This window comes from Zootoca vivipara, chromosome 1 (assembly GCF_965207765.1).
Source record: "Zootoca vivipara chromosome 1, rZooViv2.hap1.1, whole genome shotgun sequence".
Taxonomy (NCBI): Eukaryota; Metazoa; Chordata; class Lepidosauria; order Squamata; family Lacertidae; genus Zootoca; species Zootoca vivipara.
This window is the reverse complement of record NC_142582.1, coordinates 9,376,492-9,393,787: the sequence shown is the minus strand read 5'-3', so window position 1 is coordinate 9,393,787 and position 17,296 is coordinate 9,376,492. Positions and strand designations below refer to the sequence as shown.

The window sequence follows — 17,296 nt, the reverse complement described above, 5'->3', positions numbered from 1 at the left end:
ACCTTTACTGTGTTATCAAGCTGGGAAACTGGACTCCTGACAGCTGGCTCTTTCCTAGGGATTTCATGATTGAGGGCTTATCCACCCGTCTGTTCGCCCTGTCATGCGCTAAATCAGCGCTAAATCGGAACAAATGGCAACCAGGTTTTTCACAGATGGCTGTTTGTTCCGATTTGGTGCTAAAGATTGGGTTTTCCAGGGCAAAGTGGCGAGGCAAAGGCAAAACCGCTCAGACCCATGCGTAGAAGTTGTGGTGAAACTGGCACAAAACATTTTGCCTTTCTGGCTGCTATGGTGGCAGCAGCTCTCCCTTCCTAGGGATGCAGATGCTACCACTGCCTAGGGCGACAGGTAAGCGAAAAAACAGATGAGACCCAGCTTGCCTCAGGACTATGGCCCATGGATGGGCTGCAGTGGTCTTTCAACAGAAGTGAAATTAATCTTTGCCTCGAACACCAGTGTCTAGTCTAACTGGGCTCCAAACTATCATGTTCATATACATTTTGGGAGCTGTCATTTCCTTCCTGCAAAATTCAGAACAGGATGTTGGTTCCCTATGACTGAGCAACTTGATCTGAAAAAGAGGTATAGGGGAACAAAAGGATTAATAAACAAAGACAAATTGGTAAAGTCATCAAAGAGCACTGTTTCCTGTTTGTAACTCTGTTTCCTGTATGCCACTCAGAGGAAAAGATGAGAAGGAAATCTGCGAGGTGGCTGCCTTTTGACCTGAAAAGTCAATTTGCTTTTTTACCTCCTCGGTCTTCTCTGTCTCTACGGGGCCAAGATTTCCAGCCCACCCTTTCACACCATGATCTTGTGGATCCTTACTGCGCTCAGCATAATTCAGCCTGACAGCCTAACAGGTAAATCATTTCTCTCTGTCTCTGCCTTGTAGAGTTGGAAGGGACCCCAAGGGTCATCTAGTCCAACTCCCTGCAATGCAGGAATCTCAGCTAAAGCATCCATGATAGATGGCCATCCAACCTCTGCTTAAAAATATCCAAGGAAGGAGAGTCCACAACCTCCCAGGGGAGAATGTTCCACTGTTATTGGCTGGATTCTATGCCAATTTACTTGGGTGTAAACCACATTAATTCAGAACAAGCTTGATTAGGACTCTGCTGCCTTGCATAAAAAATGATACAGGGTTGAAATAAAGGGTGCCATTTCTGGACATTGGCAAAAAAATTAGTAACTGATCTAGCTTTAATCACCAGTCTGTATTTTTTGAGAAGGGTCTGTGGTACATGATGCTTTTAAAAAGGTTGCTGAAGCTAAGCAGATTTTTGTTCTGTACGCTGCCCAGATAAGAAATAAGCTGGGAGCCATAAATAAGCTGCTTCGGGCTTCTTGGAGGGAGAGTAGGATACATGTGCAACAAATATAATAAATTAATAGCATGAAGATCTCAAATTGGTTGCATTTGAAGATTTGCTTAGATACGTGTCATACAATATACGTTCTGGTTCCTTATTTTCTATAGTGTGCCCAACATTAAGGTTGTATAAAACAGCATTTGGTTAATTGATATCTTTGTTTCCTTTGGAAGTTTGCTGTCTGCAGTGTTTGGAAAATTAACAAATATAATATGGTTTGGTCACAGTCCTTGTGAGAGATTATCAGCAGGGTTGCTTCAGGTGACCTGTTTAGTAAGCATTTGTTGTGATTTGCTTGCATGAAGTGGGATTATTATATAGCACCCATTAATTGTTGGTAATTCATTTTAGTTTGTTTGTGGGCAACAAACCACTCCATAAAGCAATTGTTATCCCACACTTTCCAGCAGTTCCCCCCGTCACTTTCCTTACTGCAAATAGTTCAATTTTTATTTCCAAGTTGGTTTGTGGCACAAGATCACCAAATCCATTTTGAACAACTTGAATTTGCTGTTCTACGGTTGAAATTCCACCCGTCACAATCTAACTTTGGCTTCCCTAAAAAAAGCTCAACAACTCTAGTCAATCCAATGGGTAGATCATTACCAGTACTTTTATAGTGGTTGTAGATCGTAGTCTCTTGGAAGTTGGACAGGCCTGATATATAGAATAAACTAGCATCATATTTGCACACATTCCATGCATCAGAAACAGCCCGTTCAGGATTTTAAAAAAAGATTTCAGCGCATCTTTCAGATTTTGAATTGTTCCTACTTAGCTCCAGCCCCATGTTTTCACCCCTTAAATGCTGCTTTTGTGATGCTCTAAATCAGGCCTCCCCAAACTTCGGCCCTCCAGATGTTTTGGACTATAATTCCCATCATCCCTGACCACTGGTCTTGTTAGCTAGGGATCATGGGAGTTTTAGGCCAAAACATCTGGAGGGCCGCAGTTTGGGGATGCCTGCTCTAAATGCAGCACTGTTCTTGAGACCCATTAAAGACTTGTTTTTATTAGCTTATCAAAGCTCGAATTTCTGAAGTTCGAAAGGGCAGAATAAGCTTTGTTCGAAAGGGCAGAATAATGTCGATACAGGCAGAAATCACAAAAATTGAAATACTTTATTGTCAACTTGTATACAGTGAGATTACACAAATGAAAGTGAATACTCTTTCAGTATGGTTATTTAGCAAAGGATTATTGACATTTAGGACAACTTTTAGACACTATAGCACCTTTTTGAATTCCTTGCATTCCCACTCCTGGTTAAAGGTTCTGTGTGCATCGATTGCGGATTACTCATATTTCTTAAGAGCGCACCTACTTTAGTTCCTTATCCCTCGTTCAGATTTATAATTCACAGCTTTCTCTGTCAAACTAAGCTGAAGAGAACTGAGATATTATAAATGAACAGCTCGCACCTCCAGAGAGCAAATTAGCAGCAGCTGCCTTTAAATGGTCTCATAAAGTAATGATGATGAAAGATAATGAAGTAAGTATTTAATAACCACTGTGGGCCACACCAAAGTCATTGCGATGCAGCGAATTCACCGGCTCGTGTTGGGTCCCCGCATCAAGTCCCGATGAATTATTGCATGATGTCCTTCTGCAAACCACAGAGCCTCATTTCTAAAATAGCTGTTCTGCAGGTAGAATCAGTGATGATGCTTTGCCTAACCAATGGTGCAAGGTTGTTGTTGTTGTCGTTTAGTCGTGTCAGACTCTTCGTGACCCCATGGACCAGAGCACGCCAGGCACTCCTGTCTTCCACAGTTTGGTCAGACTCATGTTGGTAGCTTCAAGAACACCGTCCAACCATCTTGGCCTCTGTCGTCCCCTTCTCCTTGTGCCCTCTATCTTTCCCAACATCAGGGTCTTTTCCAGGGAGTCTTCTCTTCTCATGAGGTGGCCAAAGTATTGGAGCCTCAGCTTAAGGATCTGTACTTCCAGTGAGCACTCAGGGCTGATTTCCTTCAGAATGGGTAGGTTTGATCTTCTTGCAGTCCATGGGACTCTCAAGAGTCTCCCCCAGCACCATAATTCAAAAGCATCAATTCTTTGGCGATCAGCCTTCTTTATGGCCCAGCTCTCACTTCCATACATCACTACTGGGAAAACCATAGCTTTAACTATACGGACCTTTGTTGGCAAGGTGATGTCTCTGCTTTTTAAGATGCTGTCTAGGTTTGTCATTGCTTTTCTCCCAATAAGCAGGCACCTTTTAATTTCGTGACTGCTGTCACCATCTGCGGTGATCAAGGAGCCCAAGAAAGTAAAATCTCTCACTGCCTCCATTTCTTCCCCTTCTATTTGCCAGGAGGTGATGGGACCAGTGGCCATGATCTTGGTTTTTTTGATGCTGAGCTTCAGACCATATTTTGCGCTCTCCTCTTTCACCCTCATTAAAAGGTTCTTTAATTCCTCACTTTCTGCCATCAAGGTGGTGTCATCTGCATATTTAAGGTTGTTGATATTTCTTCCGGCAATCTTAATTCCGGCTTGCGATTCATCCAGTCCAGCCTTTCGCATGATGAATTCTGCATATAAGTTAAATAAGCAGGGTGACAATATACAGCCTTGTCGTACACCTTTCCCAATTTTGAACCAGTCAGTTATTCCATATCCATGGTGCAAGGTAGGTGATTTCAAAATGGCCGGTTTGGATCTTAAATGTAGAAACTACTCAATATAGAAATGGTGGACTGATTGTGGCTGGGGGAGAAAAATCATTCTGGTTGTATGCAATCTCTAGAGTAAATAAGTTATTTCACCTCTGGTTTCCCGACTGCAAAGCTGAGCTCTACCAATAGACCCTGATCTTCCTTCCTTCCTTCTGCTCTATTTCAACAACCAGATTCATCCGGATTCATCCGGAAGCTTCTTGAAGGTTCTGAATCCCCTGTGGTTTGTCTCCAACACCAAGGGCCTTCTGGCAGTTCCCTCACTGCGAGAAGTGAGGTTACAGGGAACCAGGCAGATGGCCTACTTGGTAGTGGCGCCCGCCCTGTGGAACGCCCTTCCAACAGATGTCAAGGAAATAAACAACTCTCCGACTTTTAGAGGACATCTGAAGGCAGCCCTGTTTAGGGAAGCTTTTAATGTTTGACGTTTTATGGAGTTTTTAATATTCTGTTGGGAGGTTTCCAGAGTGGGTGGGGAAACCTAGCTAGATGGGTGGGGTAAAATAAAATAAAATAAAAACAACCACCTGTGTGCAGGATTGCAGCCAACATATAAATCAGCAGAGAGGTGTGGTCTCCACCTTATGTCTTCCATGCAAAGCTTAAGTTTGATTTGTTTATAAAAGTCTCAGAGATGGCAGAGACTCAAAGTCAAAGGGCAGCTAGTTGATTAAAGCAGTAAAAATCAGCAGGCCATCTTAGACAAAGAACAAACAATTAAAAATGGGTGAAAGGGCTCTTGCTTTCACTTAAAAGTAATTTTAAATACCAACTCAGACATAGCTCCTTATCATTTTGCTTATGGCAAAGCAGTGAACGAAGCATTTTGGTGCTCGGTCATGTTGTTAAACATTATGCCTCATACTTGAGCAAGGTTGTATAGGAGGAGCTGCTCCTTCCGTTATTTGAGGCCCAAGCACCTTGAGTCGGGTTTGGAAGTGCATCAGTAACCAAGTGGAAGTCTTTGAGACCTGGTCAGTGGAGCCTGCTAGCAGCCTGGCTACTGAATTCTGTATCAGTTGCAACCTCTAAACCATTTCCAAGGGCAGCCCCACGTAGAGCGCACTGCAGCAGCCTAGTCCCAAGGTTACCAAGGTCCAGCTCTGAGGGCCTTCCGGCGGTTCCCTCCCTGCGAAAAGTGAGGTTACAGGGAACCAGGCAAAGGGCCTTCTCGGTAGTGGCACCCGCCCTGTGGAACGCCCTCCCATCAGATGTCAAGGAAATAAACAACTCTCTGACTTTTAGAAGACATCTGAAGGCAGCCCTGTTTAGACATCTGAAGGCGGCCCTGTTTAGAGAAGTTTTAAATGACTGTTTTAAAGTATTTTTTAATCATTTGTTGGAAGCTGCCCAGAGTGGCTGGGGAGGCCCAGTTGGCAATAAGCAATAAGTCGTCGTCATCATCATCATCATCATCATCATCATCATCTCTGTACAGGAAGGGCAGTAGTTGGTGAACCAGCCCGAAATAGCAACTGAAGCCACCTGGACCTTTGACCAGTGCTGGCTCAAAGAGCACCCTCCAGTACCTTGCCAAAGAAGGGAATATTTAGTATATAAAGTATACACTTTAGTAATAGTCCTCTCCTCCTGTTAAGGAGAGCGTGCAACACCGCCTTCGTGCTTCTTGCAATGAGGCATTCACTGCTTCCTAGACCCAATCTTCTTCAGCCCCCTCTTACAGAGCAAGGGAAGCTATTATTTAAATCTGGATGGACACTACGGTGTCCAAGCCCTGCAGGAGTGCTTCCTGGGACCTTCATGCCTTGCCATTATCGAAAACAGGATGCTGGTCTAGAGGCACCTGACATGTTGATGATGTGCAAGTCATTTGAAAGCCACTGTTGCAGCATTTTCTTCCACTCGGGTTGTAGCATTTTCTTCCACTCAGTTTGTGGGAGGAGGTTAATGCCACACACACACACACACACACACACACACACACACACACACACACACACAGAGCAGCAAACTCTTATCATTTGTTTGTGAGGCTCTCTTCTTTACACCCACACCCACCTCACAAGCATCCCATTGTCATTTTGAGTAGCATGTTAAATGTGTGTGTGTGTGTGTGTGTGTGTGTGTGTGTGTTTGTGCACCTGCATAAACAACTTGTGATCCAGCCATAGCTGCCAAGTGCCCTGTTTTCCCCGGGAAACCCCTGTTTTTATTTACCTTTTCCCGGTGGTCCCCCGTATTACTTCGTCTCCCGTTTTTCTCCGTTATTTTCTCCTGCCGGCGGCCATTTTTTTCTTTCTGATTTGCCCTTCTATGGGCACCAAAAATGGCCACCGCCGGCTTCAAAAGTTGCATCTACGCATGTCTGGAACTGCATAGACACGACTTCCGGTGTTGGCGGCGGCCATTTTTGGTGCCCATAGATGGGCGGAGCGACACCGGAAGTTGCATCGACGCACTTCCTGACGTGCGTAGAAGCGACTTTTGAAGCCAGCGACGGCCATTTTTGGTGCCCATAGAAGGGCAAAACGACACCAGAAGTTACGTCGACACAACTTCCGGTGTCACACGGCTGCCGGTCCCGGATTCTGCAGTCCGGGACTTGGAAGGTAAGGATCCAGCATTTTTTTTCCTTCAGAAAAGAAAACATCTGTCAATCATCCAGGTCCTAGGAATAGATCTCCATGGGCTGCATGCATGGATTTGATTTCTGCCTATAAACTTGCAGCTTATGAAAGGACCCGGACTTTGCAGAGAGCTGTTGTCTTGTGGTCAAGAGTATCGGAACGAAGCTGGTTCCTTTCCTCCAGGTGTTCTAGCTCGGGGACGTAAGATGGTCCAAGAATGCTTTGAAGGGGTTCACTAGATGAGCCTTGGCTTCCAGGTCCTTCAACAGCCTGCTCTGATACAAGTTACGGATGAGCTTAAAGGTCCAGCTCCGAGGGCCTTCTGGTGGTTCCCCCCTTCCTGCGAGAAGTGAGGTTACAGGGAACCAGGCAGAGGGCCTTCTCAGTAGTGGCACCCGCCCTGTGGGACGCCCTCCCATCAGATGTCAAGGAAATAAACAACTCTCTGAGTTTTAGAAGACATCTGAAGGCATCCCTGTTTAGGGAAGTTTTTAATGTTTGTTTTATTGTGTTTTTAATAATCTGCTGGGAGCTGCCCAGAGTGGCTGGGGAGGCCCAGCCAAATGGGCAGGGTATAAGTAATTTATTATATCATCATCATCACTTGGCCTCTCGGCTGTGGTAGATGCGTTACAGTTTTTGAGAATGATAGACAATACGCAGAGAACTAAGAGATTTCAACTTCTGGCTGCTATAGACAGTTGTGCTCTAAATATAGCTGCAGACGGATGAGGGAAGACAAGCAATGGTGCCAAAATGGTACTTTATACTACGTTTAGATCATAGTCCTATATGTTGTAAGATCTAGAAGAAATAAAATTAAACCTAAAGACTTGATTTCAGGAAGTAAATGTAACATGGAGTTGTAGCCAACTAAGTTCTACTCAGAACACCCCTGCTGAAATTAATGAACTTATGTTGGTATGTCCATAAATTTCATTGGGTCTACTCCGATTATAACTTGCCTTGGATACATCCCATAATGCTGGATCCTGAGGTTGCTTCCCCACTCACTGGCATTTTAGCTCAAGAGCCATTATTTGCTCACCCAGTTTTAAAGATGGTGCCAGTTATTGCCAACTGGCATCTTCTGCACTGCTGTCCCAACTTTGTGCAGACCTCATTTGTGGTAAAATAAATTTACAACATAAATAATAATAGTGGCCAATGTGTGTGGATTGTCAAAGGGCTATTAAGGCTTTTCGGGGCTTCTGTACCTGTCATTAGCAGCTTCCTTCTTAGAGCTTTTTGCCTTCTTATTGTTTCCTGCGCAGTGCTGCAACAGCATTACTGAAGAACCAGGATATCAAAAAAATCAGGTCAGAAATGGAAATGGACATAAGTTTTGTGTGTTCATCCAAGGTCAGGAATGGAAATGACATAAGCGAATATTTGCAATATTTGCAACATTCGCTATTGTTGTTTCTTTAGCCCACAAACATTATGTAAATAATTGCATATATTTCGGCATTGTTGTTGACATTTCCTTTCCATTGAAAATGCATTGAAATGCACTACATAATTATAATTATGCTAGTTTTGGCTCCAGCGGACAGTGAGATACGTGTCATAGGTTTTAGCAGAAGCCAAATGGCAGTGGAACAGAAACAGCACTGATTGCAATGAACACAGGGCAGAACAACAACAACAACAACAACAACAACAACAACAATAATAATTTATTATTTATACCCCACCCATCTGGCTGGGTTTCCCCAGCCACTCTGGGCGGCTTCCAACATAAAAATGAAATAAAATAATCTATTAAACATTAAAAGCCTCCCTAAACAGAATGAACATCTCCGACTCCTTAAATTCCTACTGAAGAATGGCATTTTAATTGCCCTTTAAAAGGGCAAATTTCCCTATAGTTCAATTTTCCTCACCCCCCCTTTTATTGCAAACTAATTCTAGAACGCACGCAAACATTTTTAATTTATTAATTAATTAATTGAATCAGTAACAAATCTCCCACTGATCCTACAGGGGACAGGAATGGACTAATTAAGGGGGAATCAATCATTAAACTTTCAGCAGCACTGAACAGGAAGCAATAACCGAAGCAAAAGTGGCAAGGAGCTGGCTGCAGATTAACACCGAATAACCTCATCTGAATAGACCAGGCATCCCCAAACTGTGGCCCTCCAGATGTTTAGGCCTACAACTCCCATGATCCTTAGCTAACAGGACCAGTGGTCGGGGAAGATGGGAATTGTAGTCCAAAACATCTGGAGGGCTGAAGTTTGGGGATGCCTGGACTAGACCTTATACAAGAATCTTGCACATGGCACTGGGTATCGTCAGATAACACAGCTATACATTCAAACTGCGTAAAACCACAGTTTGAATTACACTTCCAGCCGCGTGTGGAAGAAGCAACGCTGCCACAGCAGTAAAGAGCTCTACTCTGAAAGCCAACCTGATTCTCATGCATTTAACTGCGGGGGATTTTTTTTTTTGCTGAGATCAAGGAGGAGTTCTTTTGTTTCCCAGGACCTGAGCTACATTCCCAGGCCATGAGCTTCATTCAGAAGATCTGTGTTGACATTTGGAGCCACCAACTGTTGAATAAAGTGTTTTTCTATCCGGTTTTGCTTGAGCATGCCTGGCCCTAAAACTTAGGGCAGTCTTATGCAGACTGCTTAAGGAGAAGTTAGGACAACTTATCCCCCTAGCCAAGCCTAGAATACTTCCTGCATCTTGGTGTGTTTTTGTTTTAACAAAGGTTTTCAATATCCCTTCCCCATTCCCTCAGAAGAGTTGCACTTTTAGCAGCAGCTCATGGTAAAAATCTCTCTCGCTTTCTTTATCGTGCAATCTTATATTAATGTCCTAATTAAAGCTGGTCGCTACGTAAGTTACTTCCAAGTAAATGTATTTAGAAATAAAGCACTGTTATGAAATGCAGCAATGTTTCTCTTTGGAAAGGTTTAATAATACGAAACAGTATGCGGATGATGCCCAGCTCTACCGTGTTCAGAAAGTGGTGGTGGGGGATGAGAGTTCAGACCCCTGGGCTCTCACTTGTGGGGTGCCTCAGGGCTCTGTCCTCTCCCCCATGCTTTTTAACATCTACATCAGGCATGTCAAACATGCGGCCCTCCAGATGTTTTGGACTACAATTCCTATCTTCCCCAACCACTGGTCCTGCTAGCTAGGGATCATGGGAGTTGTAGGCCAAAACATCTGGAGGGCCGCATGTTTGACATGCCTGATCTACATGCAGCCACTGGGAGAGATCATCAGGGGGTTTGGGCTGGGTGTTCATCAGTATGCGGATGATACCCAGCTCTACCTCTCTTTCAAATCAGAACCAGTGAAGGCGGTGAAGGTCCCATGTGAGTGTCTGGAGGCGGTTGGAGGTTGGATGGCGGCTAACAGATTGAGATCGAATCCTGACAAGACAGAAGTACTGTTTGTGGGGGACAGGAGGCGGGCGGGTGTGGAGGACTCCCTGGTCCTGAATGGGGTAACTGTGCCCCTGAAAGACCAGGTGCGCAGTCTGGGAGTCATTTTAGACTCACAGCTGTCCATGGAGGCGCAGGTCAATTCTGTGTCCAGGGCAGCTGTTTATCAGCTCCATCTGGTACGCAGGCTGAGACCCTACCTGCCTGCGGACTGTCTCTCCAGAGTGGTGCATGCTCTAGTTATCTCTCGCTTGGATTGGGGCTACCTCTGAAGGTGACCCGGAAACTACAACTAACCCAGAATGTGGCAGCTAGACTGGTGACTGGGAGTGGCCGCCGAGACCACATAACATCGGTCCTGAAAGACCTACATTGGCTCCCAGTACGTTTCTGAGCACAATTCAAAGTGTTGGTGCTGACCTTTAAGGCCCTAAACTGCCTCGGTCCAGTATACCTGAAGGAGCGTCTCCACCCACATCGTTCTGCCCGGACACTGAGGTCCAGCACCGAGGGCCTACTGGCGGTTCCCTCGCTACGAGAAGCCAAGTTACAGGGAACCAGGCAGAGGGCCATCTCGGTAGTGGCACCCACCCTGTGGAATGCCCTCCCACTAGAGGTCAAAGAGAACAACAATTACCAGACCTTTAGAAGGCATCTCAAGGCAACCCTGTTTAGGGAAGCTTTTAATGTTTAATTGATTATTTTATTTTTCTGTTGGAAGCCGCCCAGAGTGGCTGGGGAAACCCAGCCAGATGGGCTGGGTATAAATAATAAATTATTATTATTATATTTTAAAACTTGCTCTGCTCTTTCCTCACCTTAATATTTCCCTTTCTTCTGGTGCCACCACTGGCTAACATTTGTTTCTCCCCCCCCCACCCTCAGAAGCGAATATTTTAGTGCAACAGAGACCTCTCCGTCTAATGAGCGAAAGTGCCAAGATATTCTGCAACTACACATCTAACGGAAAGAAAATAAAGGAATTCAGGGCCTTGCTCCTCAAAGGAATAGAAAGGGTGGAAGTCTGCTCCATATACTGGAACACCACCCATAAGATTGCCAACAGTACAGGAATCAGCTGCCAAGTTGCATTCAGGACAGAAAACGAAGTCTCCTTTTACCTGCAGAGCCTACACGCCAATCAAACGGACATTTACTGCTGCAAAATTGAGATCTTGGACCCACCGCCGTATGAATTCAACGAAAGCCTTGGCACTTTAGTTCACGTGAAAGGTACAAACGTGAAAGTCCTTGCATATCTCCCAAATCACTCATGCTAGGATTATAGTATTTACAGTAGATGTGTCTACCCCCTTGCCAAATGCAAACCAACACTTTCTCAAAGAATTAATTAATGCATTAATTTGTCTAACCCTCTTTTGAACCATCTAGATTGGCAGCTGTCACTGCCTCCTGCAGGAGAGAGTTCCATAGTTTAACTATTCGGCCTTTGTGTTATTGAAATTCTTTTTCAGCTTTCCCCACTTGCACCTTTTTTGGGTGTGTGTGTGTGACAAAGTTTGTGTTCCTTTGTTGTCTTCATTTGGACAAGATTTCATTTTTTAGATGAAGTCTTGCCTCCAATAGCTTCTTGGACCCTGCTCATCAACCACACTTGTGTTATCTTGCTCCTCATGGTATGTTTCCAGATCTGTGGTGTACATTCCATTTCAGTACAGTCATACCTCGGCTCCCGAATGCCTTGGGAGTCGAACGTTCCAGCTCCCGAACGATCGAAAATTGGAAGTGTTACAATTTCCGAACGTTCTTTAGGAAGCCAAACATCCGACCGGGCTTCCGTGGCTTCCAATTGGCTGCAGGAGCTTCCTGCAGTCAATCAGAAGCCTCGCTTTGGAAGTCAAACGTTTCGGAAGTAGAGCGGACTTCCAGAACGGATTCTGTTCAACTTACGAGGTGCGACTGTATCTAATATTGTGTTCTTAAACAACTCCCAAGCATTTTGGTGTGATACGATGCTCTTGACTTTTTCAACTTCCTTTTTAACCAATTTCCTCATTTTCGGAAAGTTTCCTTTTTTGAAATCAAATGTGATCTAGGAATAACGGTAATACTGTATAGCTTTACATTTATAGTTTGCGCAGATGTGTTTTAAAGCTTTTCTCCCCTCTGTCAAGCTCCAGAAACGGCAGAATCTCAATGTCAACAAGGACCAGAATTCATTAGTATGGCAGTAGCTATCGGAGTCCTTATTTTATACAGTATCGTAACAACAGCAGCTTTTTTCTTTTGTTGGGTAAGGAATGCTTGTTTCTCACTTATTTCATGTACTTGAGGTACACTTAAATGCAACAATAATCTAATTTTGGAGATGGGAAAAGCTAGCCCACTTCTATACAGTTATACAGTTATGTGGCATCCCACTCTGCCTTGCCAAGCAAAGAGGTCTAGATCATAACCCCATGGCCCAGATGTTTTGCACTACAACTCCCATGATCCCTTGCCATAGTGCCTGGGACAGAAGAATGCTGGAGTCCAAAATATCTGGAGGGCAACAGGTTGGGGAAATCTGGACCATCTTTTAATTCTCTTTGTATGGTTTGATAGCCGAAGGTCCTTGCTCAATGATCTTCAATGGCTGCTGGTTATCCTTAATTTTTTTTAAAAATTAACTTTCTTTTCTATTTGAACAAACATCTCATATCAATAACATACACATCTTCACCCCTTCCCTCCCAGGCTTCCCCCAGCTCCCATTTCTGGTTTCTTACTCCCTTATCAAATACTGCTGTTTCAACCAGTCCACAATATCATTTCTTCTTTGTTTTGAATGTTCTATATCAAAAGAAAATGTGCATGTTTATTTAAGTCCTACCATCAAGTCAATATTCTTATTTTGTTTCTGCAAGTATATTATAAAAGGTTTCCAGTCTTTTTCAAAGTCTGTTGTCCTTCTCATAGTCTGTCCGTCAATTTTGCCATTTTTGCATAATTTATTAATTTTGCTTGCCATTGTTCTTTTGTTGTAATTTCTCCAGTCTTCCAGTTTTGTGCTACCAAAATTCTCCTTGCTGTAGTAGCATACATAAATAATGTCCTCTTCTCTTTTGGCAGATCTTGACCTAGAATACCTAACAGGAAGGCTTCTGATTGTTTAACAAATGTTATTTTCAGCATTTTTTCCAATTAATTGTATATCATTTCCCAATATATTTTTACATTCTTACAATCCCACCACATGTGATAAAAAGTACCTTCAGCTTCACATCTCCAACACTTCTTCTGTTCATTTTTATACATTTTTGCTAATTTGACCGGTGATACATACCATCTATGGGACCCAGGTGGCGCTGTGGGTTAAACCACTGAGCCAAGGGCTTACTGATCAGAAGGTTGGCGATTCGAATCCCTGTGATGGGGTGAGCTCCCGTTGCTTGGTCCCAGCTCCTGCCAACCTAGCAGTTCGAAAGCACGTCAAAATGCAAGTAGATAAATAGGAACCGCTACAGTGGGAAGGTAAACGGCGTTTCCATGTGCTGCTCTGGTTTGCCAGAAGCGGCTTTGTCATGCTGGCCACATGACCTGGAAGCTGTACGCCGGCTCCCTTGGCCAATAATGCGAGATGAGCGTGCAACCCCAGAGTCAGTCACGACTGGACCTAATGGTCAGGGGTCCCTTTACCTTTATATACCATCTATACATCATCTTCATGTAATTCTCCCTCAACAATATACAATCCGTAAACTTCAAATTTATTTTCCATAATTTTATCCAATCTTCAAATTGTATATTATGACCTATATCTTGTGCCCATTTTATCATCACTGACCTTACTTTTTCATCCTTAGTTTCCCACTCCAAATGAATATTATATGTCTTTTTTAGGATAACCAGCAGCATTAAAAAATGGCTTCTGGTTATCCTAAGGCAATTGGATTGGTCTCTCACACCCCACCTTGGGAAAGGGGGCTGAAGTCATGCTATTTAAATCTGTCTGCAGAGTGGGAAGGAAAATTGAGCCATAAGGTGTATGCTGCTGCTTTAGGCTGCGGAGACAGGTGTGTTCCAAGACTAGTGCTGCAGGGGTTGGCTGCTTGACACATGTCAACTGGGACATGTGCAAATAATAAAAAATATATTACAGAAATGCCTTACGCCCCATCAGTTTTCGTCCCCTGCTTGGAAATAGGCCCTATACAAAACTGAGTGGCTGGAGTGTGGTTGAATTACTGGAGTGCTCATCAAATGATATTTAATGTTGCACACTGCCCTGGGATCTTTTGATAAAGGGCGGTACATAAATTGGATGAATAATAATAATGATTTTTTTTTTAAAGAAGTAAAAATAGTACAGTGATGCTACTCAGCCTCAGCTCCAACTTTTTTACCATTTTAGGAGCCTGCATCTTGGTGAATGCGCACCCCCCCCGATTGTGCAAACCATGCTAGTGGGGTCCCCCCTCTCTCCCAAAGTCATTTGAGGGGTGTCAAAAGAACCCCAGATGAGTGTGTCGGGGGGGGGGAAGGAGAGATCATTTCATCAGGCAAGCACAAATGCTTGTGTTGGCAGAACAGTCTCCTTAGCTCTACACTGAATTTCGTCCCATGGACTAAATTACGGATTCAAGCCAATTTTTCGTAAACATTGTGAAAAGTTGGGTGGCTCTGTGCTCTCTAGCCAAGGCTTCCTTCCTTACAAGGGGGCACTTTCATTGCTGTGTACTGTGCCAAGAACCCTCCAGGTTTTCTAGTTAAATAATTGTGACAGCACACTCCGCAGAAGCAAAATTGTTCTTGAAATAGCTAATAATAGTGTCAAAGGTACGGAAGATTTTGCTAGCTCAGCTCTAGAGACCCGTGCATTTTTTGCAGCTGTTCCATACACTTGCAAGGAAGTGATGATGAGAAGATGAGCAAGAGACCCACACATCTGCTTTCCATGCTTTTGGGTATTAAGTGAAGGGGAATCTCATGTATCTCTCTTGCTGTCAGTACAGTGGAACCTCGGTTTATGAACACCTTGGTTTACGAACGCAGCGGATCCATCTGGAACGGATTAATCCACTTTCCATTACTTTCAATGGGAAAGTTCGCTTCAGTTTATGAACGCTCCAGTTTATGAACTGACTTCCGGAATCAATTGTGTTCATAAACTGAGGTACCACTGTACTGAGTATCTCTCCAGTAAGGAGATGCACGAGGACTGAGTTTAGTTCTCTGCAGAATGCTTACCTTCCAAGTCCCGGTCTGCAGAATCCGGGACCAGCAGCCGTGTGACACCGGACGTTGCGGCGACGTAACTTCCGGTGTCGCTTTGCCCTTCTATGAGCACCAAAAATGGCCGCTGCCGGCTTTGAAAGTCGCTTGTACGCATGTCAGGAAGTGCGCCGGCGCAACTTCCGGTGTCGCTCCGCCCATCTATGGGCACAAAAAATGGCCGCCGCTGACACCGGAAGTCGCGTCTATGCACTTCTGGACATGCGTAGATGCGACTTTTGAAGCCGCCGGCAGGAGAAAATAACAGAAAAACGGGAGACGAAGTGATACGGGGGACCACCGGGAAAAGTTAAGTAAAAACGGGGTTTTCCCGGAGAAAACGGGGTACTTGGCAGCTATGAGACTGCCCAGAAATGCAGAAAAAATATTAACACACAATTGTTTCATCACTCCTTGCAAAGTGGATTTTGTTCATGGGGTTTTGTTCATGATAACAATTAAATTCTCTCCCCTCCATCATTTTCATTGTAGCGGAAAACCAAGAAGAATAAGATTGTTCGGAATGACTATTTCAACATGACTGCCTGGCAATCAAATGCTCCGAAGAAGCGACCTCAACAGCCAGGTGTCCCAGCAAGGAACTACACTGCGTACCGATCATGGGAGCCATGACAATTGGTAACATAAATGGTCCATTCCCTACAATGGGAAATATGAATGAATGAACATTTCACCCCTTAGCTCAGTGTGCCTGTTGTGGACGGTCACTGATATCCCCACGAAAAAGAGTTCTCGGCACCGTGAAGGATAAAAACTGTTAAGTTATGCTTCATATTGATGGTGGAAAAGAAGAAAAACTGACACTGGATTGTAAATACAGTCTCATAAACCTCTTTTAAGCAAATGCTGGTTCCACCAGCATTGCTGCAATTTCTCGATTGCTTCAGTCTTAGGATAGTGTATATAAATTGTTCCAAAACTCTGGCAAATCACCAAGCAAAGAGCAGAGGTAAAATATGTTGTCTTTCATGTCAAAAAGGGGAAATACCAAATGGGAGAGTCTAAAACATATGTTTAACAGATCAGGAGCATTCAGCTAAGTTGGCCCATATTCTAAAGAACATCACCCTATTGTAAGCGAAGTGAGTGATTAGTTGGATAGCTTTGCCATGTAATTCTGCAGAGTACCTTTCCCTCCTGATGAACAAATTCCTCATACTGCTAAAACAATCAATCTGCAAGTCATTTCTGAGAGAGCCTTTAAGGAAGAGTGGAATGTGCAGCCATAGGAGACCACTCTTGAGATTCGCAGACTTTCACTCATGCTTGGACAATGTCCTACACGAAGGAGCAGACAAAACGTCCTCACTGAGAAGAGAGAATTAATCAACTGATGACCCACATGCCGTGGGCTCCCAATGGGATCCAAGAGAGATAAGAACAGGGATTATTTTTTTTTCCTTTCTTGTTGTCTGGACACAATATATGCATGGTTCAATGATTATAGCCAAGTGAAGCCTGGAATTAAAAAGGCAACAGGTCCTCCCTCCCTCAATGCTGTCCACTTGTAGCAAATGTAGGACGTACAATGCCGTTTTGCCAGTAAAAAAACACGACATTGCAAAAAACGATGATTTTAATTTTCTTGATGAGTTAACAACTCATATGACATATGCGTTACTGAACAGGAACCAACAGGAGCCTTACAGAACAAGAACCAACTAAGGCTGTCACATCTTTAGCACCACCTCAGGAGGCACACCCATCACTAGCAAATGCATACCTGCCAAGTTCCAGCCTGAGAAATAAGGGACCAGACCGGAAGTAGCGCTGCCGCCATTTTGGAACTGGGCGGAGCATGCTCAGAAGTGACCTTTGATGCTGCTGTGCCCAGTTCCAAAAAGGCCGCCGCACCAGAAGTCGCGCTGCAGCCATTTTGGAACTGGGCACAGCAGCATCAAGTCGCTTCTGAGCATGCTCCGCCCAATTCCAAAATGGCCGCCGCACCAGAATAAACCAGGAAAAAAAAATCCGTTTTTTTGGCTGGGAACAGCTGGAAAAACAGG

The 17,296-nt window shown here is 44.1% G+C and overlaps 1 protein-coding gene across 1 annotated transcript; it reads left to right on the top strand.

The window, feature by feature from the left end:
- The first annotated feature begins 607 nt into the window (after positions 1-607).
- CD28 (CD28 molecule) lies at positions 608-17,062 on the top strand. The gene is made up of 4 exons (XM_035133419.3): positions 608-866; positions 10,941-11,288; positions 12,191-12,309; positions 15,762-17,062. Exons 1-4 carry the CDS (start codon positions 812-814, stop codon positions 15,900-15,902), a joined length of 663 nt encoding a protein of 220 aa, XP_034989310.1. The 5' UTR covers positions 608-811; the 3' UTR covers positions 15,903-17,062.
- Positions 17,063-17,296: the final 234 nt, after the last annotated feature.